The sequence below is a fragment of the Leguminivora glycinivorella genome, chromosome 6 (assembly GCF_023078275.1).
Source record: "Leguminivora glycinivorella isolate SPB_JAAS2020 chromosome 6, LegGlyc_1.1, whole genome shotgun sequence".
In the NCBI taxonomy this organism is placed as follows: domain Eukaryota; kingdom Metazoa; phylum Arthropoda; class Insecta; order Lepidoptera; family Tortricidae; genus Leguminivora; species Leguminivora glycinivorella.
The window spans coordinates 22,749,153-22,775,996 of record NC_062976.1 but is presented as its reverse complement, the minus strand read 5'-3'; the positions used below and the strand labels follow the sequence as shown (position 1 = coordinate 22,775,996).

At 37.4% G+C, this 26,844-nt stretch overlaps 1 protein-coding gene across 1 annotated transcript in view; it reads right to left on the bottom strand.

Annotated features, from left to right (window-relative positions):
- The window catches only part of LOC125227272 (transcription factor Sox-21-B-like), an 83,248-nt gene that overhangs the window by 10,879 nt on the left and 45,525 nt on the right, over window positions 1-26,844 (bottom strand). Inside the window, exon 4 of the mRNA XM_048131531.1 lies at window positions 6,652-6,788. Coding sequence (XP_047987488.1) covers window positions 6,652-6,788 — 137 coding nt within the window. The remainder of the gene's footprint in view (window positions 1-6,651; window positions 6,789-26,844) is intronic.

Sequence of the window (26,844 nt, the reverse complement as noted above, 5' to 3'; positions counted from 1 at the left end):
TATATATCCCATATATATATATATATATATTAATGTTATATATATATATATATATATATAAATATGATATATATATCTGACATCTCCCATCAAATCATAAAACGTCAACGTCAAGTTGAAGATTTTATCACATATGTGTCACATGTGCGAATGAAAGGTACAGTTTTCAATAATGCAATAAATAAAAAAAAATCTCATATTTATTTTTAAAAAATCTGAACCTAAGCTTAAACTGATCCTATATTTTTAACACCCTGTATATGTCCCTTACGTCCGATTTACACGGAGTGTGTGAGCGAGGGTTCCACCCCGGCCTTATTGGATTAACATTGCTTTTTGCCATTTTTAATTGTAATTTTTGATTGATTTTAAATCTGGTGGGATGTTAGATTTAAATTGTTTATCTTGAGAGGGCGCATATGGTTCAGATTATGGTGGGTGGCAACCGTCATTAAAAATTTATACTTTAATTCTATACACCGTGTTTTTTTTGTTTTCCGTTAATTTCGACACGTAGCTAGGTTCATTATCAGGAACCACCCTGTATATCACTTTTAGTTAAATTCGCAAAAAAAAATGTTTGATCATTTTCATACATAATAAATTAATTTATTAGTGTGAGTCACCCTTAAGAAAACAAATAACATTAGGAATTGGTAAAGGCTGTCACACACGTGTTCAGTAATTATTTTTATTTCTTTAATAACTCGATAACCGTAAGAGTTAAGACGCTAGTTTCTTAGAGAAATTAATTGTATTTAATCTAAAGAACCTTCCCTTAAAGTTAACGGAATTCAATAAAAACAGGGTGTAGATGTAGGGAACAAATAAAATTATTTTATTAAATATATTTTTTTTTTTAAGTACCTAGTAATACTACTATATATAAATTATGAACTGAAATAGATACCATACACTAAAGAAAAAGCGATCAATCCCACTGGTGGCGAAGTTGGGAATCGAACCCGGGTCTCCAGCTATCGCGGCTGAGGCTCGAGCGCGTCGTGAGTGAGGCTGAGGGCGGTCGAGGTGGTGCAGGTGTAACGGTTTAGCACTTTGAGATTTTTTGATCATTCATTGAAACCCAACTACCAACTGGAGCCAGCTGGAGCAACCAACACGCCAGTATCGCGTTTGAATGGCGGCCTCAAGGAGGAAAGCGGGCCCGCAAACGCCCCGTACACACCTGGAGGCGGAGCGCTGAGAACGAGCTGAGGGAATATGGACTGAGCTGGAACGAGGCCAAGGCGGTGGCTCAAGATAGAAAGGCGTGGAAGGATCTCGTGGGCCCCTATGCACCTATGGGGTGCCTTAGGACATAGAACAATAACAACATTGAAACCAATATAGGGTCTTCATTCGACTCATTTGTTAAGTGGATCAAAAAAAAATAGTAAGTAGGTACCTATTAATGTGGGTAACAACCTCATATTTTGCGACGACCGACCAGCTAGCTAGGTCATTCAAGAGCGTCATTCGCTTGCCCTTATCCCAATTACTTGGGGTCGGCACAGCACGTCTTTTTCTTCCATACCTCTCCATCGGACTATTCGGACTTCATCTCATCATTCACTTGCATTCGCTTCATATCATCTCTCACACAGCCCACCTTTTCATAGGCTTTCTTCCCAATCAAGATATATTTTGTTATTTACAGTTTTTATCTACAAAAAATCGGTAATAACATTTTAACTTCTGATTAGCAGAAACGTCTGCAATCGATGCCGTTAGGCTTAGAATAAATTTAAAAGTGGAAAATGTCTGCCTTGGGTGAGACTTGAACTCACGGCCTCTGGATCGATACTCCAGCGCTCTGCCAACTGAGTAATAACATTATCCACTAATACTCAAAAAGCGCTGGTTGCCTAGCAGTAAGAGCGTGCGACTTTCGATCCGGAGGTCGCGGGTTCGAACCCAGCTCGTACCACTGAGTTTTTCTGAACTTATGTGCGAAATGTCATTTGATATTTGCCAGTTGCTTTTCGGTGAAAGAAAACATCGTGAGTAAACCGGACTAATTCCAATAAGGCCTAGTTACCCTTCGGGGTGGAAAGTCAGATGGCAGTCGCTTTTATTTATACACTACGTCGGTGGCAAACAAGCATACGGTCCGCCTGATGGAAAGCCGTCGCCGTAACCTATGGACGCCTGCAACTGAAGGAGTGTCACATGCGCGTTGCCAACCCATTAGAAACTTGTACACTCAGGTTGCCAAAGACTCAAAGGACAATAGACGGAACTTAGTTCCGTACGTAGGTCCTTCCGTCACCAGCACACCGCACCCTCGTTGAGCTCTGGCAGCCTTACTCACCGGCAGGAACACAACACTATGAGTAGGTCTTTCGTGAAACTAGTGCCTACACTAAATCTTGGAATTACTGGTCAAAGCGTGTTCGCTTGGTGACACCAGGCTCACATGAGCCGTGGGTAATGCCTGGATAACGCAAGGAGGATGACTCAAAAACGTCACGGTCTAACTAAGCATATGTCAACGTCCCTCCCTCGCAAATCGGGATGTTTGTGTACGCTCCTCAGTCAAGCGACGCGCCCCCGATGAACAGATTAATGAGATCGGATTGAGTTCGAGACGCCGTCTCGAATTAGTCACCGATTCTTTTTATTGAGTTTAGTTTTTGTTATCTGATGATATATTAATATAACCCAAAATTGAAATTTTGATAAAACCTCCGACCTAGTGGACCGATTTTCATGAAACATAGCTAAGAACACTCCCGACTAACTCAGCTTTCAAACAAAAAAAAACTAAATCTAAATCTACGATGCCACAGACAGACACACATACAGACAGACAGACACATCAAACTTATAACACCCCGTCTTTTTTGCGTCGGGGGTTAAAAATAGTCCCAAGTGGTAAGCAGAAATAATCAGTAATTTTAGTAAAAAGCATTAAAAAGTTACTTAAGAGTTCAACTCTTGGATTAAAACAGACTAGGACAGCATAAAAAATCAAGATTGTAAAAAAGTACCCTCACAAAATAAAAGATAACCCAAGAGAAGGAAACCTAATAAATGAAGATCCGCAAACAAAATTAAATGATGATACATATTATGTAGTTTCAAAATCTACCTAGTAGATTCACCCTCCCAGATTAATGATATCGAGTGGTTTGAAAATCGCACTCAAATAGTTGACAGATTTTTTTAGTTTCAATTAAAATTTAAAAAAAAACCCCCGATCGCGACATAGTAGACCGATTTTCATGAAACATGGCTAAGAACACTCCCGACTTACTCAGCTTCAGACAAAAAAAAAACAAATCCATATCGGTTCATCCGTTCGGGAGCAACGATGTTACAGACAGACACGCACACAGACAGACACGCACAAACTTATAATAATAACAATTCCCCGACGTTTTTGCGTCGGGGGTTAAAAACAGACTGATTTTTTTTTCAAATTAAACATTTATATGTTATCGGATAAAAGTACTGAACACAAAAAGTCTAAGAAAAGGAAACTTTAAAGCGGTTTCCTACTACATCCAATCCGAATTCCTGAAAATAAGATCCGTCATAGCCGTAGAACTATTTATAACATACCTAACGCACTGCATCCAATCTCCGCCATCCGATTTCTATCCGTCATTCTTCGGATCTAGTGCTGCGCGCTTGTGGCCTAGCGGTAAGAGTGTGCGACTTACGATCCGGAGGTCGCAGGTTTGAACCCCGGCTCGTACCATTGAGTTTTTCGAAACCCTTGTGCGAAATGTCATTTGATATTTGCCAGTCGCTTTTCGGTGAAGGAAAACATCGTGAGGAAACGAGACTAATCCTATAAGGCCTAGTTACCCTTCGGGTTGGAAGGTCAGATGGCAGTCGCTTTCGTAAAAACTAGTGCCTACGCCAAATCTTGGGATTAGTTGTCAAAGCGGACCACAGGTTCCCATTAGCCATGGTAAATGCCGGGAAGACGCAAGGAGGATGATGATGATTCTTCGGATCTAGTGCGTATATAAAATACCACTAGATCAAGCAAACGTATCTACTTAGCGTGTCAAATGAACTCAGTGAAATCCACTGAGTTGTCCGTCTTTACTCGCAGCTTTCAGCTTTCGGGCGTAAATTTTTGTAAGTTGAAGTCAACCAAAACATAAAAAATGCCTCGTTACGTGATATTCAACTGCAACAACACAAAAATTATGAACAATCAAGAGTCTGAGACATATTTAAAATTACAGGCAAGACTCAACTTCAGTACAAAATTTGACACGCTCGGCCCCTACACAAATATATGAATTTGTTTCTTCTATCTAAATTAAGTTCTGTGTAAAATACCATATTTACATATAGGTCTTCGATGACGGATCTTATTTTCAGGCATTCGGATCGGATGTAGTGCGAATCAAGCGCTTAATAAATAAAAGCAGCTAGCATACGATCACTAGACAAATAATGACATTACCAATTTTACAGATCGGTCCTTAATGTTACCCGTCGCACCACAGCGTCGCACCCTCGCAGATTAATGATATCGAGTGGTTGAAGATCGCACTCAAATTGGTGTAACTGACAGATTTTCTTTTAGGATTAGGGGCATTTTTTATGTAAGCAGTGTAAGCTGATGAGCGTGAAAGTACCAATAAGTACTTTTAGAATATTTATGTCAAGCTAAAGAATCCTTCGTAGGTATAACGATGAACGAGTCTCAAATGCCCATAGAATTACGAATTCATAAAAACAAACTATCAACACCTCCTGCCGGTAAATCTCAAAACACCTGATCCTTAAGGAACCTACAAAAAAATAATTACATCAACAACTTTTACACGCATCTAACCCATTTTAGGTAGGTAATAATCTTGTTAATACAAGTTTTTTACTAGAAAATATTAAAACGGTAGTGGGTAGAGATGAAGACAATAATGCGTTATTTCACGGCTGTCCAGTAATGGCGATGCGGGAGCTGTGAAACTTACTTACATGGTTCGTAACAGGTACTACGCCCATATGGTTAACGAAATGAGAAATGCGGCAGAAAGTCAAAGTATTTTTTAATTATAAAAAAAAAACTGATTATGGCTAAACATAGCCGATGGCAGATAAAAAGAGAAAAAAATATATAAAAAGGCAAACAAAATGCGGCTCGATGCTGATAGATGTGACTTCATCTGAGTCACCCTAAAGTCCCTAAAGTCACCAAAATGCGATAATATTTTAATTCTTAAGTACTATTGACATTTTTGTTAGTCTTCAACTGTTCGTATCTCCAAAAAAGTTCTACCTTACCACAGCTAAACTATAGAAGGGACTGTCTGTGATATTTGAGAACCTTTACGTCTTTCAAGAAAAGAGCCTATTATTAAGAGCCACTAATGCACCTTGTAACAGTTCTAGTGTTATTGATGAGACGATGCCATCGCTTACATAGGGCGAGTTACCCGCTTTTTCGTTTAGTATGTTTATAAAAAGACCAGAGAAACTTTACCACACGAAGTAGATATCACATAAATGTATCAGTATCCATAAGTACTAGCAGTAAATTCTTCTACTCATCCTAAGCAGATCACATTCTCCACGCACGGTCTTCTCATTTCACGCAATTTGCCCAAGTGCTAAACGGGTGTAGATGCCACACCCACCAAAAAAATGGCAAGCCAACTTATTAGGTGTAAAATAGATTTCACCCTGCCTTCTGGTTATTAGTAATCTGCTCGATCATGGAGCAGGTAATTATGGAAGTCGGTTATCGGTTATTCATTAGTATGATTATACACGGTATGAAGATGGGGTTTGACAAAAAAATGTGATGACTTTGTGATGGAAGAACAAGTTAACATTAGGATAGTTTAGAACCGCTTCTCAATAAACGTACCTAGTCTTCTTGGATTGAATATTGTATAGTAATGAGCCGAATAATCATGCAAAATATATATCAGATGTACTTGTAATGAAAGTGCATCATTTAAAAAAGCGAGCCTGCAAACGTTCCGTCCGTACACACTTGGAGGCAGAGCGTAGAAAATGAGCAGCAATAATTTGGTTTGGACTAAGCTGGAACGAGGCCAAGGCGATCGCTCAAGATGGCGTGGCGGTCTTACGGTCTTACACCTATGGAGTGTTCTAGAACAATCGGCATTAAATGAGTCAATGCCTTAAAATCAAACAAAAATATATGTCATACTTACCTCTGTGCATTGGGTGTGAGTTCCGCAAAAATGGCGTTTTTCTGAGCAACTGCCGCCGCTGCTGCCGCTATACTGGCTACGAGCTTACGCCACACCAGTATAACTACACCAAGTGACTGAAGTGACTCAAACATGGTCTCATCAGTGATAGATATTTTCTGCTCAGAGCTTTCGCAGCGGAGGCAAGATGCTTCTAGATGCTCTCCCAAAATTCAAGATTCTACAATATATCTGATGTGTCAGGCTTATATCACCAAAGGTAAAGATCCTACAATAAGATATAATTTACCTGGTGTGTGAGTGCAGCAGAAATGGCGTTTTGCTGAGCAGCTGCCACCACTCCTACCAGCTCCGCCACACCAATATAACTACGCTAAGTGACTCAAAGTATCACGGACATCACGGTCTCATCAGTGAAAGATGTGCGGATGTTTCGTGGTGGAGACAAAAGCTTCTAGATGGTCACCCAAAAGGTCCTATAACAATATATGTCCTATTTTACCTGTGCATTGGGTGTGAGTGCAGCAGAAATGGCATTTTGCTGCGCAGCTGCCGCTGCTGCTGCCGCCATACTGGCTCCGAGGGGACCGTATGCTGCTCCGTAATACCCGCCCATTTGGCCCATGCCTCCTCCCATGCCTGGAAGAAAAATATAGTTATTACAGGGACACGTAGAAGAAAATACACAAAGACACAGAGACAGCCTGCAGAACATTGATCGAGCCAAGGTAAACTGGACAATGCTCAATATAATCTGCATAAAATGTCAGTTACATTTTTATCATGAGCGCGGGCTTTAACGTGGCAAAAACTGAGCAGTGAGAGTATAGGCTACTTTTCTCCTAGTCAAATCAGCTTCTTTTTAAGAACTGTCAAAACGATTTTGAACGACTTGCTAATATGGAATTAATATGAAATCGAATTGAGTGACGTCACGGTCAGCTGATTTACTTTATATATTTCCATCAGAATTATAAAATATAAATTGGAGATAAAAATAACTTCTGTCCCTGTTCTTATAATTATCTGATGTTTTATTTCGTGCATGGTATAAAATATTTTTCCCCTCACTAGCTCGGAAACACGTGTTTTGTCCTTTAATACCAGCGGGTAAAAACGCATTTTATCCACTAGTGAGTAAAGTAATTTGACTTTGAATAAAGTCAAATTAACTGCTTTAAAATTGATAAAAGTAGGTGAATCTAGTAATAATGATGATTTACCAAATGTAAACTACTGGAAGCAGTGATAAACGCATTTTTGCGTTGTAGTTTCCTCGCTATAGTGAGGGGAAAAGTTTTGTGTTACACTCGGGTGCAAATGTATTTTACTTCTCGTGTGTTAAAAAACTCGCAAGTTCAGGATTCTATTCTCGAACCACTCGCTTCGCTCGTGGTTCAACTATAGAATCCTTTCACTTGCTCGTTTTTCAATTCCACACTCGGCGTTAAAATACAACTTTGCCCCTTGTATAACAAATAACTATTATTTTAAGTACATGGAAAGTTGCCTATTGTATACCAAAAATTGTATGGATTAATACCAGTGAAGTTGAACTACATTTTTAAAGGAACCAAGAAGATGATGAAAGTAAGATGAGAAATGGTTATTTAATGAAATATCCTTCATAATATTAGTATTCTTTTTATATTTTGTACGTTTGTTTAGTTTGTCTATGTACTAATTTTGTACTTTGTCGACTAAACACTAGTTATATTTATATTGTAGGTACCCGATGTTATGACGTAAACAAATAGCACGAAAGAGGGAAATTAATCCAAGCTCTCAAATTTCAAAACCAGCGCTCAAAGGAGCCGAACTTCTCAAAATCGAACCATTGATAGTTAATTTGATTTGCAGAACCCTTACAAAACTCAAAAGCTGCATTATTAACCCTAAAATAGCTGGCGAACTTCGATCGTCTCCGTCACAATGCCGACAAAAACTCAATTAATTCCCGCGAGAAAGGGTTTAAATTAACTAGCGAAACCGCAAAAATGCGCTAGAATCAAAAGTGTAGCTTTGAATGGATAAATTTAATTAAGCAAAGCTTTTCCAAACGGAAAATATACCTGAGAAGTCTTACAGCTTTATCTGCATTAGTTTAAGGAGCAATTTCGAGCGGGAGATACCGTTATTTGCCTTAAAAACGCAGTTCTGAAGTTCGAAAGTTTTTATGTTTTCATTTGAGACTACAATTCGGCGTCCACTCCAGTTTTAGCTTGTCAAAGTAACTTTAAAGGGTTTTGTTTGGACTCTTTGAAGTTGCTTCGAGTTTAGAGTTTTCTGTTATTATTTTTGCACGTGTTTAAACTTTTATAATTAAGGCCGACGAATTGGTTGCTTTCTTCGTTTTCGGCTAATTTTGTTATTTTTCTTTTGTGAGTGGGTTTTTTGTGTTCTCAAAATTATTATACCTGATTATTTTTAAGTTGAGACGTTTATTACATAAAAGTTTTATACTACTATTAAAGAAAAAAATACCGTTTCAAACCAGCTTTCCTTTTACGTCATTTTTGTATCCCCTATTGAAAAATATTTAGGTGCTACCCCATTCATTACTTCCCACGTGATTTCCATACAAAGAGCACGTGAAACACCCGATGGTCCAGAAAATGTCTGTTTTCCGTGAAATTTAACACATTCACTCCACAATAATTGAAAGAACCCGAAATACCCTTTCAGACGGGTAAGCCAGCAACGTTATATAACGTGTTATAATGGCTACCATTGTGTGGGGCCTTCATTATGCTCCGGACAGTAAGATACCGCATTGAAGCTCTAGGACTGCAATGTTATATTGTTGGACGGGCTTAGAGAGTAAATTTACTACTGAAAGGCATATATAGTCTGAAAGTAGACGAGATTTTTGGCTTCTAAAGCGTTTATTGTGCTAAAAAAGTATAGGTAGGTTAGGTCTGTTATAAGAACATTAGAAAATATTTTTTTTTTTTATTTATTTAATCTTTATTGCACAACAAAATAAGGTACAAATGGCGGACTTAATGCCTCAAGGCATTCTCTACCAGTCAACCAATGGGCTAAACCAGAAAGATTAAGTAGGTGCAGTGTCTTAATAAAAAGAAGGAAAAGGAAACTGTAACCTAAACTATGGATAGATGAATATTAAACTATACATATTCAAGATAAACTTACATATATACGTAATAAAAATAAACATACATATATATTTACATTGATATACCTATACTATACCTAGTGTGAATCATTAAGATGACGATGAAAAAACTTTGTCAAGGAAATACTTGCGCAACATGCGCTTGAATGCGAATTTGGTCTGTGCTTGTCTAATTGAGAGAGGAAGAGAGTTCCAAAGTCTAATTGCCTGGACAGTAAAAGAGTTGGACATAAAACCGGTACGATGTTGAGGGACAATAAGCCTTAAACTACGAGAAGAACGAAGATCAGCGCCAGGGCACGGTGTATCAAATTTGAATTTCGAGCGGAGATATTCTTGGGCTGACGGGTCAAAGAGAATCGAGTATAGCCGGGTCAAAGAAAATAAATCATCAAAACTATTTAGTCTTATCATTTTTCGCCTACTTCGGGCAAGTTAGATTTATTATTGCGTGCCCTTACAGGGTGTCATGACTCACTATCTTAATTAAGGTAACACCTATTATTTATATACATGACAATGCAATATGATATGATATATAATAAATGACATGAAAGTTTGAATTGCAACAACCTTACATTCATACATCACTAGGAATCGGTGTAGGCATGAGTATGAGTATGAATATGAGTTCAATTTACTTCTAATGTCGACTCCATAGCTCGCTTACGTCTCAACGTTCGATAAAAACTCCGATGCCTAATACATTACACATAAACTTAACTCATGGTCAATAAAAAAGTAATCCTTAAAAGCTTATTTTTAGCTGCAAAGAACAACACAAACAGCACAAATATCGAATTATTATCTCCGATATCCGCGTCAATATTCGGAACACTTCATTATGCCAAGTTCCCGAGACCATTAGAAAGCGTCCCGCTCAAAATTAATAAAACCCTTCAATAGATTGAAGGAGAAAATTCATCACTTTCACGCCAATAGCAGACAGACTAGAAAATACCACAGAGATGACAGCGGATTTAATTATAAAATATAATAATAAAAAAACCCGAACGTCCCTTACAAACACCCCTACGCCCCAATCAAGCCATTCTCAACCGTAATTCCTACTCCACTCACACTTTTTCATTGCAAATAAAAATTGTCCGCGATCGTAATAAATTGTAGACTCGACGTCACCGTGAGGGCGTCATATTTTTATTTAAATTCAAAATTCGAATCTTCGCGTTCGATTTTCGAATGTGAGTGTTCGCTGTCTGACATCCTAATTCGGTACCTATTCTAACTCGATGAGATACTCAGCGAATTATTTAGTAGAGAGCGTTTGACATCGATTGCCGATTAGGACGTCGAGTGTAAATATAAATAAATTAACTGGATGGAAGCCGAGCTCGTCTATAATGAACCCGATTTTCCTGTTGATTCTGTAGGTGTTACTTTCGTAGATTGCCAATTAAACGAAACGTAATTACGTTCTACGAATACATTTCGATATAACTATGAATAAGCTAAATCGAATTGTAGTCTCGATTAAATTTCGGATGGCTGTTATTATTTCTGAAGCTCAGAATATTTAAGCGAAATGAGGTCCATTAAGGGTTTCTAATGCAAAATGACTGTTTAAATATTTAATTATTACTGTCAATTCATTTAATTAAATTGATCGGCAAAAGAACAACGAATTCAAAATAAATGAATAGAAAGCGACTCCCACACAATTCCCTACTTGAACTTTAACGTCAGTTAACCTCGGTACCAATTAAAATTGTCCCACTACATTCATAGCACGTCAAATGAACTCCCAACTAAGGCATGTTTGATAAACACCTCTAAGGAACTGACCGGTAGTTAATGGCCCTCCAGTGACCGGCTGTAACGACGAAACGTCGTATGTGGCTATAAATGTTGAGGCGTATACGCCTTTCTTAGTTACTTATGCCTTTATGGTTTGGAGGTAATGCAAGCGGTATTCGAGCACAATGAAATAATTAATTGGTGCTCAGGCTTTGCGTTGTCATTGCTTACAATATGCAGGCAAATCGAACGCTTAGAAACACCAATTTATGAGTGACCTCTAGACCGATAGCAACTATAAGTGAACCAAGAGTGCTTAAACACTGGTTTCCAGTAGCTATAATTTCACCACTGCTTGGCAAGGCATCAGAATATACCCTCTGGCCGGCCGTTAGGAGAGGGCTTAACAGTCTGTCTGAGGTGTGAATTTGAATTTGGAATGTTTCGAACTATTTCGAATTTGGGTGTGTTCGAATAACGAAAAACTTACACGTCCATACAGATACAGATTTTTGCCATCAGGCACCTGACTAACGATTTATTTTATGAAAAAACCCAGTCCGTAGGTATAAATTACAAATAATAAATAGTAATATGCGCTAGTACAAACAGGCGCTAGGCGGGGAAAACGCTAGGTTGAAGAAGAAGAAGATATTATACAGGCACTGAATTCTGAAATAAAATCAGCAGTCTTTTGGCAAAAAAAAATGTTAGAAAAAGACAAAAATAATGTTTCTATTATTTATATTGTCACAAAATGCAATTATCAGTGGTATGAACCGTTATTGCATATTGAAACCATCTATTCGGCATAATAGAAATCGGTCTTTAGTCCGTAATCTGAAATGGAAGAAAAACAAAGAGGGCTGGATCTATTGGATTCTATTGAACGAACGGAGATATTTATTTGCATAATGTGTATATTCAGTACTTTATCTAAACTAGCAAGATTTCTTGAATTGTTGCAGTAATCTGTTAGCTCTGAAAATGACTAAGGAACCGAAACCGAAAGTAATGTATGTAACAAAAATATTGTGTTACCTACAGAAAAAAAAAAACGAATTATTGACAGTAGGTAAGCGCCTGTTACAAAATTCGTTGTAGGTTGTGTTGTGTTGTGTATAATATATATTATGTGTATGGACTATTCATTTCTAAGCCACTGCGTGCGTTAAAAATTGTGAGTTTAACATAACTAAGACACAAACTAGAAATATACTTTCCATTTCCCCAGCATTCAGTGTAATGTAATTGCATTTTTTGAATGGACTTAGAAACTTACTACGCTTTAACTTAAACTCACTGTTTTATTCGTGATAGTCACGATTGGAAAAACTTGACAAAGCAACCATTTTACATTTTATGAAGGCGGTTTGTCCCATACGCGTAATTAACTTCCACATTTGTCTTCCCTAACACAAAAGTAATAAATAACCTCACCATGATTAGCATATTATATACACCATTACAGCGGAAGTGACCAATCGCGTGCGTCCGGAAGCCCCCCTCCTTCCGGCCGCGTGACGTCATTTACATGACATTGGCAGTTGCAAGCGGGACGCCGGCACGGGCGGACGTTTTTTGGGGAAATGACACAAATGGCGTGTCATTGTTGTTGGGAAAATAATGCATATTACTCATTGGGCAACTAGGTCTGAATTAGGGAAGTACAAAATTAGTTAGCCCGGGTTGCATTTGACAAGGAACTTCCTGTTTTAAAATTAGACACAGCATAGTAGGAAGTAATACCATAAGAAGAAAACTGTATGTCCTCATCCTCATGGTTTAATTAATAGTCTTAAAAAAAGTATACTTCCTATTTCTATATCGAAAAAGTACTTGGCGTGGCTCAAATCTCCAGTAGATGGGTTTTTTATTTAATAATAATATACTTATATCTAAAAATAAGCGTAAGGCTAAATAAAAGAAAATTTATCATAAAGTCTGGTTTATATTTTTATATTAAAGGAAAAATTGGAAAAATTTACGCTTCCGGCGGGACTTGAACCCGCATCATTTTTGCAATCCGTGCAATGCTCTCACCAATTGAGCTACGGAAGCCACGCCGGACATCGCAAATCTTTCCATGCCTTTCCTTATGTACACACGTCTTGGGGTGACGTCTAGCGCCTAAGTCTGGTTTAACTTAAAAAACAATTGGTTTTAAATATTGGCTACCTAATTTAAAAAAATACTCAGGATACCAGATACCATTACAAATAAATATAATTATAAATGATAATAACCCAATCCTAGACACGTTAATTACTGCATATTCCCCAAAATTACCGAAAAGCAATAACTGGCACAATGCAAACATTAAGCGTGTCGTGATTTGCAGAACGCGACTAATCTATCAATTTAACCACGGTTTGTTAGGCCCGTTACTGCCACGGGACGAAACAGCGTAAGTGCAGTAACATGACTGTCTTGTTCTGATTCGCTACCTAACACTTGCATGAAACATATGGTAATATCATGTCAATTGAGTGGACCTAGTATTTTAACGATAACCCCACATAGCTTAAATTTGTTTATGTTCACCCCAGGCTCCCATGAGCCGTAGCAAATGCCGGGATAACGCAAGGAGGATGATGAACCCCATATCATGCGCGGATCCAGGGGGGGGGGGTCATGGGGGTCATGACCCCCCCTGCTGGAGCCTAGGTTGGCCATACAAATAGACCACGTGACCGGGGGGTCTGGGGCCCAGAGCTCTTTACCACGTGACCCCCCCCTGGGCATGAAGCTGGATCCGCGCTTGCCCCATATAGCTTAAAAATGATATGTTCCATTTGGTGTAACTTACAAGTGTTAGAACTTAGGTATTATCCCGTGATTTTTCGCAGCCTATCAAACGCATTTTTTCTTTTTTATTGACCTTCGTCGTAACCCAAATTCTTTTAGATATATATCACTATAAAATACGATAAATTAAAAAGCACTTCATTCAGTCTCAATATTTTGTTTTGTGAGTTGATGTAATAGCCCTTGAGCATTATTAGCACAGCTGTATCTTTTAAGTTATCACATTAAGAACGGGTCGGAACTGACACATTAGGTATAATTTACTTAATTATTTTTACGCTGTCCAATGTTTTATTATGGGTTGAGAACTCAAACTAGCTACGCATACTTAATTTTTGACAATTCCCAGGTACAAGACCTAGTCACTGATACGCTCGAAACTTCAACTCGCGAACCAAGAGCAACGTCAGCAACACAGCCGACGCTGGCACTTACGCCGTTTTTGCTTATCGGGTATTTTTGGGCGAATTTTCGCTTGTCATTTGCTGGATATCGGACCGGTGATCTATTTTGAGGGTGACGAATCTATACGTTTAAGGGATGAAGTGGTTCGTTCGTAAACAGAGTAAAAAATTTGAGTGTTTTGGCAGACGGATGCTGAATCATTTTTGCGATAACTGGGTACATCAGTATAAAGCTGGACATTTTCTCGAAAAATCTTTACCTTCAACAAAAAATAGGTATTCAACTTTTTTTGTTGATTCATCTAGCCTAGTAACTAGCAACTTAGTTACAACCTAGTAAAGTAACACTTTAGGTAGGTACATAATACTTGCAACTTGAGTATAAAAAATATAGATATTGAAACTAAGACTTTTAGGTAATTTTAGAAACGTTATAATACCTACCGTTTTTAATTTAAAAATATAATTAAAAACATTCCTAAAAACTGCATAGACAAACACAGGTTACTACGTCAATAAACGAAGGATCCAACTGATTACTATACTATACCAAAGAGGATCGAGTATTATAGAGTTACTGTCAAAGTAAAATTTGTAATCACAGTGCATAGACTGCCATCTCTCGACACAGACTTAAAACTTTTGTACGTCAGATTTGACAATTTGGCCCATATTTTTAGCTTGATATGTGTTAAAATGTCAAATATTAATATTAGCGTCATCTAGCCTAGCGTCCCCCAAAGGTGTATCGCCATCTAGGTCACCGTACCTTTTTCTGTATGGCTTTGAGGTACGTTTTTTTTGGACTATCTGTCTATACGGAGTTACATTTATGTCTTTGACTATACGAACAAAAGTATCTGGTGACCAAAAAATTTCGTGCGGTTTTTATGATAAATATCAAAGTCTTGTAGATTTATTTATAAAAACATTTATTCATTTATATAAGCACCCTCGCATTCTACAATTCTTTTCCAACGAAATACTAGTTTATTTATCCCGTCCTCGTAAAAGCTTCTACTTTTGGAAGCAAAAAACTTGGCAACCTCCTCTTCGATATCAACTTGATTACGAAATTTTTTATTTGTCATATGATTATTTAAAGCCAAGAAAAGGTGATAATCCGTTGGAGACATGTCAGGAGAATACGGAGGATGAGGTAGTAACTCCCATTTTAAAACCTTGATTTTTTCCAGAGTGAGCTTGGCAACGTGTGGCCTAGCGTTGTCTTGTAAGAATATTACTTTCTTCCGGTTAACTAGTCCAGGATGTTTCTGAAGTAAAGATTTGTGTACACGATCGAGCTGCATCGAGTAGACTTCGGCAGTAATTGATTGACCCTCGGGAAGAAACTCGTAGTGTATTATACCAGCAGCGGTCCACCACACACAAAGCATGATCTTCTGGCAATGAATTGGAGTCTTCGATGTATGTGGTACTGGTTGGTTTGGGGATAACCAGTGATGGGTTCGTTTTGTGTTATAGTACACAATCCATTTTTCATCAGCTGTAAGTAAACAGTCCAAAAACGGCTCGGTTTTATAGCGCGAAAGCATTGCTGAACAAACTGATACTCGATGAAACCTGTGTTCGTCTGATAATTCATGAGGGACCCATCTACTTAGCTTCCATGACTTACCTAACTGATGTAAGTGCAAACGAATTGTTTCGTCACTAACACCAAACATTTGCGAAAGTTCCTGACAAGTTAATTTTGAGTCATTTTCTATGACAGCCTGTAATTCTTTATCGTCAATAACAGAGGGTCTTCCCGAACGAGGTAAATCTTCAAGCGACTCGTCACCAGACAAGAACCTTTGAAACCACTTTTATGCAGTGCGTTCTGATACTGCATTTTCACCGAATGCCGTACATATTTTACGAGACGCTTCTGCAGCTTTGGTGCCGAGTTTAAATTCGTAAAGCAAGCAAGCCCGAATCACACAAGCATTGACAGACATTTTGGTCAAAAATAATTTGGTTAAGAAAAGCGTATTAACAAGAGGGAGTGCCTCAATAAACTGACGAGTCTGTGCACGTTATGTTGATACTAAATGCTGGGAGCTAGAAATCATAACAGGTCAAAACATGTCTTTTTAGCGAGCGACGACTAAAACCGCACGAACTTTTTTGGTCACTACTGACAACGTTTGCACAGGACATTCCGTGAGTCGTTCGATAAAAGACCTCGTAGTCCTTTTATGGGAGGACAATAGGTCCAATAGGGTGCATACACGTTGTGTGGTTTCATCGGGATAGTACAGTCTGAATAGTGTCCGGTTTTCTTAAAGTTCAGCTAAGTCACACGAAATTTTAAATTTTACACCATAATTTTTTATTTCTATTAACTGAAACCCGCTTAAAAATTAGTTCAGTAGTTTTTAAACCGTATGGAATATACAGAAGCGGTGGGAACTTCGTTTAAGTGCATTGATTTAGCATTGAATAGGTTTTTTTTATAGAAGAGTGTTGTCTCCGGTTATTTTTATAAATTATAAATTAACTACCTAACCGACTATTCTACTATTACAATCATTTAGGAATATTTTACACGATGAATTCAAAAGCCTTCCTTTTGGATTAAATTGAATCCTTAGTGCGTTTTCATATTATCAGATCCGATATCGGATATAGGACCGATATCCCATACGTTACAGGCGCCATCTAGCCAAGCCATACGTTACAGGCGCCAAGTAGTAAATAATGTTACCTTGGCTCTTCCAGTCTTCATAAACCTAAGTAATAATTCTAATTTTGCTCGCACTCTAGGGTCCCAAGATACAGGCTCAGCCTAGTTTGGGGTCCGCCAGATGTACCAATATGTTTATTTTGTGTTTGCTTAATAAATACTTTTTACTTTTTTTTTTTTTATCTTCTAAGGATCTTTTCTATTGAAATCCTTCCGACATCCGATACCGGATCGGATGATGATGAATGTCAGAGAATAAGCATCGCCATTCAGCGAGGCAATGCGGCCAGCCTTTTGGGCACGCTGCCTGTTGGTGGCGACTTGCAGGGTGTTTTTGAGTTGTAGGTGTGTGTGTGTGTGTTTTTTTTTTTTTTTTTTTTTAATATGTACTTTTAGGTTTAGTTTATTGACGATGCATGTTGCGGATTTTCCATTGTCTTACTTTTTGACGAAGCTTGTAGCTAATAACGGATTTTGTATTCAGTTGACGAAGCCTGCGTTGCGGATTTGAGAATATGGTCTCTGAATAGATCGGATGATGTGAAAACGAACTTATTATTCATGTACGATTCTACTGTAGATGATTGTACCATGGCCACTCTAAATTGTCCATAAGTAACCTTTATTCTACCAACATAAAGTCTACATCAGTTCATTTGTTGTAATGTTACAGCTACTTACGTTGACACAGGTGCATGTTATTTGTTTTATGTCCTTGGAATTTGTTTGATTCACTTAAAATAGAAGGACAATAACTCGCTACTAGAACTCTTTTACTCAATGCTTTTAGTCCATGAATCTTGACATGTATTTTGGTAGTTTTCAGTAGTAATTAGGGAGACACTAACGGCTCAGCCACGACATTAGTCTAAGCGCGACAGCGGTGAGCGGCGGGCATACGTTGGAGCGAGACGCGGCGATGGGACTTTTCATTCGCACGTATGACGCTCACCGCTGTCGCGCTTAGACCAATGTCGTGGCTGGGCCGTAAGGGTTGATTACACCAAACCCTCCGTGCCGTTAATGTGTTTGTTAAAATGTGGTTGATGCAACAGGCCCTAAGACTAAGCCAGACTGGTCGTCAACACGATCACTCGTCAATAGGAGACCTAGTACCTATAATACAATCTCCCTATAGTTGCCCCCAACCAAAGTGACGAGCAGGGCAATAAAACGCTTGAGCTCGCGTTATCATTTTTCTTGCATTATAGTTTGGATCTAGGTCGATCTCTGGAAGGGTTGTGTCAGTACTTAAAGTAACATCAAATACGGACTAGAAGTTTTGTCGAAGACAACGTATAAAGCAGTGGTAGATTTCCTTGGTCGTCCTAGACAAGGACCAATCGCTCTAGTACCTACCCTTCATTTGCACATAGATTACAATAAAGTACCTACCTAGAATTAATATGTAGTTTCATAAATTGAATTTCAAGCGAGTCGTATAAATAATTTCATATAACCGTAGAAACATTATAATTTAAGAATAATCTGGTAACTGAACGAACATACATACATTACACATAACAATACCGACAATAATCACTTTGTTATCCATATAATAAAGAGAAATATCATAAAAATGTTATTTATAATTAATGAAAATACATTTATCATTCAGAACAATTGTTCTCAGAACAATAATGAGCAAACATCAGAACAAATTGCGTCAATTAGCATTATTACATTGAAAACACATTTCAATACTTATAGCTACGTAGGCCGTACATACAATGTACTCTACAAACATTCACAGCACACAGCTTGCGAAACAATAACCTAATTATTATGAAACTGTTTGGTCAGGCGAGCACTGTGTATACTACGTAACCTCTAAAAAAGGTAGCAAGTCTTCTATATTTTATAGCATATTAAGACCTTTTTAAACTAGAGGTGTTATAGCGTATTCAATTGTTTGAATTTATAAATTGAATTGGAACAATTACTTTGTAATGAAAAATGTGGCTGCAGAAGAAAAGCATTCATCTTTTATTTGAAATTAAAATATGTAGCAGTTGTTTCAGTCCTATTAATATTTTCTAATATGTACAAACACAGGTATTAATTCAAATGTTTCTGCAACATGTTAGATCTAATTTCATATTCCCGCGTTGAATTGAAACTTTGACTTGTTCTTTTTCACTTGGTCTACCAACGACTCCCATGTACCCTCTTTTTAGGGTGCTTAAAACAAGAAAATTGAAAGTGTTATTAGAATGTATCATTTTTTTAGGTTTCGGTATGTTTTTATGACAGTTCGGTTTGGTATGTACAATAATATTAAATAGTATAATAGGTACCAGATATAGTTTGACGTTAAGTCTTCTGATGGCATAAAATGGTCGTCCTGATTTTCGTTACCTTGGTCGTTACTTTCTTACAAATAATTTAGTAAGAGAGTTTCACAATGGACCACAGTGTTAGCGTTCTCATATTTTCTACTGGAAATATTTTGCCTATTTTGTGAGTGTGCCGTCCCACTTTATTAAAAAGCCGCTTTTTATTCATATGTATAACCGACAAAGTGGGACGTTTTATTCTTGAAGCTCTTTGTGTGTATACAGTATGATAAAATGTTGTTTTTTTTAGTATGAATAGGTAGACGTTTGACCACGATCACACCTGATGGTATGTGATGATGCGGTCTACGGTGGAGCACGCTTACCTATGAGATACCTATTTACTCTTGACTTGTCTGAGACCTGAGACATTTAACTTGACACCAATACCTACCTATTAGCCGAAAACATTACTAATTTGGCTTGTGTACAACGCCCTTACGACCTTAATGGGTACCAATCCTAATACTATCATTAGGGTCATCAACATCAGGATTTATAATGACTGTATTATTATGGTCAGGGATGGGACGAAAATTTGCTCATAATTATATGTTCCTATTTAAACGTTTGAATGAAGTATAAATGGAATTATTATTTAATTTTTTGAAATATGATGTAAATGAAATCATTTTTTATTTATTGAAATAATTATGATGTATTGGTTAGTTCCTATTTAAACGTTTTAATGTAGTTTAACAAAATCATTATTTTCCTATTTAAACGTTTTAATGTAGTTTAAATTAAATCATTATTTACATACAATACAATCACGCCTGTATCCCATAAAGGGGTAGGCAGAGCACACGAAACTACCAAAGCTTCAGTGCCACTCCTGGCAAATAAGGTGTGGAAAGAAAACGAAACTGTGACTGTGTATCATTATTTAATTTTTTGAAATATTTATATTGGTTATATTTGTATTGGTTATGATAAGTATAATAGGGTGGCCCACAGTTGTATGAAAAAAATTTTTTTTTTAAATTTGGGTGGGGCACCCCCTAGTTTTTTTACACTACCCTATAACAATATTTTGTTAAAGTTTCAATGTCCTGGTAAACGAGGAAGACGGTGCTCATCAATATCTAAGTGTGCGGGAATATCATTAACTACTCTAAGCTGTGACACTCGCTCTTTTCCCTTCTTATAACTTTGCTCTTCTTTCCATTTATGAGGTGGCAATGACAAAAACGAGTCGTCAATCATCAGAAGTGTAAGCAATCTTCCAGTTCGCGTAGGATCAAAGTCGCCAAGGGTGACTCCTTTTCTGGGAAGAGACGCATTTCCCTTTACCGATCGAGCACTTTGCGTTGACTTTGCCATCCCCTTGACAATTTTTTTCTTGTCGGTCGGTAACTGTGTCAGAGAAGAGAGCTAGCCCAACTAGTTCATCTGACAGATACCACAAATGCCGTTGCAGGACCTGTTTAGCACACTTAGAGACTTCAGGGTCCACAGAGCCGTACTTTTCAAGATTCAACCATAAGTTTAGGTCTGACGTGGCAGCTTCTGTTGCCAAAGCAACATGAGTCCATGCTCTTGTATAAAATAGGGCTCCAAACTTGACAAAACGCTCAAGCTGTGCCAATTCACGCCTTGTAAGCTTGAAAATGAGCATCGTCAACTCTATTAGCTCCATGTAATCTTAAAAAGACTTGTCTTATAGTTGGAAGTTGTGTTAACGCGGCAAGTGGATCCAAATCTCTCACTCCTACAAGGAACACAGTATCCGTTTTTCGGATTGCTGTCATTATTTAAATATGAACTATTGATGTTTAAAAACAAAACGGAGGCTTAACTATTTCAACGGAAATGTCATTTACTTCGAAAGTAATACTTTATAAACGAAAAGATTTCTTCGGAACACTTTAAAAGTAAGTTTACAAGACGGTTAACCGAACTTCAGTATACAGCCAATACACTTGGTAATGTCAGTAAAAAGAAAAGTTGAGAGTCCTTGAGCACCGTGTTAGGCATAACGTAGATCGTTGAAATTTGGCACGGGTTATCTTATGGACTAATGAAATAGAATCAGGGGGTGCCCGGATTAAATATTTAAAAAAAAATTTTTTGGGCCACCCTAAAGTATAAGTATTTAACGTTTATGAATGTTATATGCAGGCCTCGGATTATTTTTCGCATGGTAAGATGAAAAAAAAACTATGGAGTCGATATTAAAATTAAATTGTTATTTATATCCATACTCATACTCATTCATTTAATTAAGAACGAAATTAAATTATAAATAAAATAAATCATATGAATAGAAATAAATTATATTGTAAATAAAAATAAAATAAAATAAAACATTACTTTCGTAATGTGCTCCTAGTTTCCAATATCCATAGTTACAGGGATTAGTGCCTCAAAATCTTGACAAGGTATGGCATGTGCATTGTCCATTTCAAAATTACAATTGTAAAACGAGTAAATAATGGCAACTTTTTCCATAAAATTGCAGAAACTTGCGGATCAGACATAATTGTTTACGTAATTATTGCACGCACCGATTGCAATAAATAATTAAGTGACACATCGCGTCGTGAATGATTGACATGACATTGACATGCAAATGATTTTTGATAAATCAGCTAGTACTTAGCATTACGTTTACCGCAACAAAGTAGTCTGAACCAAACAAAATAGTAACTAATTTGATATAGTTACAGGGTAAATGTAACCCTTTACCAAGCAAAAGGCTTCCCAAATCACACCACATAAATAATTTTAATTTCATTCAGTAAGATTAATTTTCGATTAACATTTTCGATCTGTCAACCTGCACAAGGGACAAAAGTATTACGGGACTAAGAAAATTAGTGAGTATGAGTATGAATATGAATTAAAGTTTAGTTTTAATATCGACTCCATAGTTTTCTTTCATCTTACCATGCGAAAAATAATCCGAGGCCTGGTTATATGTTACCCTTGAGTGATAAGTATAATGGTAACGATATCTTCTGAATCTCACACTTTCTTGACATAACACTTTTACAAACCGTCAATGTAAAATCAAAGATATGTAACCCTCAGTGTGAACTTACCCTATATTCAAGCTAATGTCAGTGTGTGCGGGCCTTTAGCGACACGTGTCAGTCACGTGTGTAATAGCCCTTTTTATAGGGTCCTCAGTAGGTTTAGATATGTGTAGTTATATGGTACTTCAGTGGTAAAGATAAGGGGCATTTTAAATAACCTAACCACAAAATTAAAATTTTGAAAAAACCCCCGACCGCGACCTAGTGGACCGATTTTCATGAAACATGGCTAAGAACACTCCCGACTAACTCAGCTTTCAGACAAAAAAAAACTAAATCAAAATCGGTTCATCCGTTCGAGAGCTACGATGCCACAGACAGACACACACACACAGACAGACAGACAAACAGACAAACAGACAGACAGACAGACAGACAGACAGACATACACACAGACAGACACGTCAAACTTATAACACCCCTTCGTTTTTGCGTCGGGGGTTAAAAATGTGTTTTTGAATAAAATAGTGAACTAAATGGAAACTGAGGACGCAATATCGCTCGTATTTAAGTGCCTATTAAGTTCTTGAGATTTTATTGTAAAAAAATCATCACATCCATGAAAAGATGAAGGAGTATTTAGGAAAAAAATATTTTTTAATACAGTTGCTCAAAAAGTGCCCGTTTTTTGGCTGTTTAGCGTGCGAGAAGTTGTATTTTACGAACTAGTGCGTAAAAAGAAGTATACGTTCCATTTTACAACTACTTACCGAGCTGTTTTCATATTAGTCTAGTCTACTAAGACAGAATAAAACTATAAACATACTATTAAGTGATTAATATTTAAAACGTTAATTTTCATATGTAATTGTTTACTTTTAGTCATGCTAAACATAATTTATAAAATGGTTTATGCTTTGAAAAATCGGTTATAATGAGTCGTGTAAACAGAACATGATTGGAATGAAACGCGTCTTCTACTGTCAAAGCAGAGGCGTCTACCATGTTTTAACTTAATGCACGTTCAAAAACCTCAATAGGTTACGCGATTTGTCATAATTATTTTACGTTATTTGCAATACGTCGGGGCATAAATGGATCGTAAAGTAGTTGTACATTAAAGAATCGTCCCAAATCGTAAATGTTTATGTTTTTATGGCACTCAATGAAATAAATTATGTTAGATGAATAGCAAACTCGAAAATATGCACGCAAGTTTAAAAGCTTCAAAAATACGCCTTTGAATTGTCAAATAATCCGTCAATGTCCATGGGAAAATTGATGATTGTTTTATTTCGTTGTAGTAGTGTTTTTTCGCAACTGTATTAAAAAACGTCGTTCGTCACACGTGCGAGAATGTCATTCTTCACTCGTCCCGGGACAAATGAAATGTCTCGGGACTCGTGAAGTAATGACATACTTCTCGCACTTATAACGAAATGTACTATTTTAGCCTCCAGACCACCACTAAGCGAATCGAAAATAGAAACCTAACCAGTTTCCATAGCATCATTTTATTTTATTAATGTATGCTGATGACACGACTCCGCTGGCTTGGCCACCTGGAAAGGATGGGAGAGGATCGTGGTGTGAGAAGAGCATATGTGGGACGCCCGGGTGGAAAACGTCCGCGTGGGCGTCCCATATATCGCTGGTGCGAGGAAGCCCTGAAAGACCTGTCCGCACTTGGTGTACCCAACTGGCGTGAAGTGGCGCAGGATAGGGCAGAGTGGCGATCTCTTGTGTCGAAGGCCAAGATCCTTTTTGGGTCGCTGAGCCAGTGAAGTAAGTAAGTAAGTAATGTATGCTGATATTGCTGATCCTTGTGGCGGTTATGCATAGAAAAGAAACACAAAATATCTATAGGAGGTCATAATTTTACACCACAGCCACAAACACAAACGATGGTACAAAAAACTCCATTATCGAAATACTACCGAAAACCACTAATAAAATAAATTATAACACCACAAAAATTCGACCTCAACAACGCATTACACCAAAATTTAATTTTAAAGATTAATTATTCACCCCAACGGCGACATCAATTAACTTAAAAGCCAGTGTGTGGCCGCCCTTAGCTAAGGGTAGTGGCACACGTGCGGCCCCGCCTACGACGGAGAAATTTGACAGTTCAGCGGTTTGGAAATGGTAGCAAAACAAATGGTTGGGCAATCGGTAATGGGTCACAGTTCGGAAAAAGGTCACGTGTTTAGAAAATATAATTAAAGTTAATTACCTGGTTATATACACGACGTGACGTTTTCAGGCAAGTTTCGTTCTTATGGTAATTGATGCTTTCTTTCTTGAAAACAGCACAAGTAAAATAAAAAATATATATAAAAAGTTTTTGCAAATTTGTCCACCCCACTTTTTTGTAACATGGGTATTTTTTACGCGATTTATACTAAGAATCGCGAAAGACCTCGCGATTCTGGTAGATGTATGCCATACAAAATGTATGAAAAAATGGGAACGGAATGAAAAAAAACCTTGGGACACTTTTTCTCATAAAATTTCCAAATCAAAAAAAAAGTTCACCTTTGTACTAATGATAAGCTCTTTTTTTGTGTGTTGTATTATTTTCTGGTACAATAAAGTGTTTTACTACTACTACTTTGAAAAAAATGGCCAAAATATCACATATTTTAAGGGAATCTTGAATTACTGAAAATTATAAATCGCGGGTACAGGTTAATTTCATCGTAGAAAGTTGGTTTTTATTCAACATTGAGATATCTATAGAAAAGACGCAAACCATACAATAAAATGAGAATAATCTAAGTATCATTGCTCTCCGATCATGAGCGAAAGAGCTTAAAAAAGAAAAAGCTCGGCTCATCATAAGGCCACATAAAAAAAAATCAGACGAATTTGTGGATTTAAAAAAATATGCACCAAGGCGCAAATATGTCGTCATTTGTGGGTGTTGCAAGGTTGACTTTTGCTTATTATTAAAACTTTAATATCCTACAAGTGGAACCCAGACCCACTACCCCAGACCAACTGTACTAGTTTCACCGCGACATCAATTAACTTAAAAGCCAGTGTGCGGTTGCCCTTACATAAGGGTCGGTACACACGTGCGCCCCGCCCACGATTAGTAAGTCTCACCAAGGGGTCAAATCTACCCAGTGAACTAATAGTTTCAGTAGTTTTACTTACCTACCTATAAGTAAACGTTATTTTAGTATGTATTGGGAAATATGCCCATTAGGCTAAAAAAACTAAATTTAATTCCTAACTAGTTTTTATTAATATTCCTTTTGGTTGTGTTTTTCCTTTTCCGCACTTGTATTTTATACTTTGTTTTCGCGAAGCGTCTGGTTGAGGTAACTGATGACAGAAGAGCTGGCGACTTCCTCGCATAACGTATCAGCATTACGATACAGCGAGGAAGTGTCGCCAGTATCCTTGATGTTGTATCCTCAAGCCACCGGCAAGGCCTCAAGGGCCTATTTTAGACATTAGCTAGCTTTGAAGTTTAGACATAGTTTCTTATATAATTATGTAAAATATCTGGGCGACCGAGCTTCGCTCGGTTCTATTTTAATATATCACGTCTTTAGATAAAAAAAAACTCTTATAAATACAAAAACAAAAAAAAAGACAAAAAACAAAAACTTAATGGCCGGGATTCGAAACCCTGACACCTACGATCTATCTGCGTACATTAGACCGACCTCGTGCGACTGAGCTAAGCGGAATCGATGCGCGCGCGGCGAAATTAAGGACCATATTTTACGTTTACAAATGCGAAAGAAAAACTCATGAAAACTCGAAAATTCGCGTTTTCCGGGATCTAAGGCTACGCTAGATCGATTTTTCACCCCCGAAAACCCCCACAAAACAAATTTCAGCGAAATCGTTAGAGCGGTTTCCGAGATCGTCGGTATATATAAATAAATATATAAATAAATAAATAAATAAATAAATAAATATACAAGAATTGCTCGTTTAATAGTATAAGATATGTTCATGTAAATAAAGAGTTTTCTTTTTCTCACAGGTAGACTTAAAATATGACGGATGTAATTCAGGCTTTTAAATCATTTATTCATTAATTATCCCCAAAATTATGTAAATATGTTCATGTAAATAAAGAGTTTTCTTTTTCTCACAGGTAGACTTAAAATATGACGGATGTAATTCAGGCTTTTAAATCATTTATTCATTAATTATCCCCAAAAGCACTCCCTTCATAACACCCTAAAAGTTTGTAGGTATGACGTGCCATTTAAAAACAATAAATTACATTTTCCTTTCAAACCAAAAGTACCTCTCAGTAATTCGTACAATACAATTAAACTTACAGTAAAATTACATCGAACGCGTAGGCAGGTGTCACGCGGCCATTTTAGCTTTCATTACGCATTGTAAAGGTTTACGATCGCTGTGATACTCGTTTATAAAACGTGCCAACAGTTTACGGCTTACTTTGTTGGACATTCGGAATTCTATGTTATCAAAGGGTATTGCGTAATTGCACGTGAAGTCAACAACTTTTAAAGTAGGTGACTAACGCCTTGGCTTGCGTGGGCGACGGCCGCGCGATGGTCGCGCGACGGCGATGCGACGCATACGAA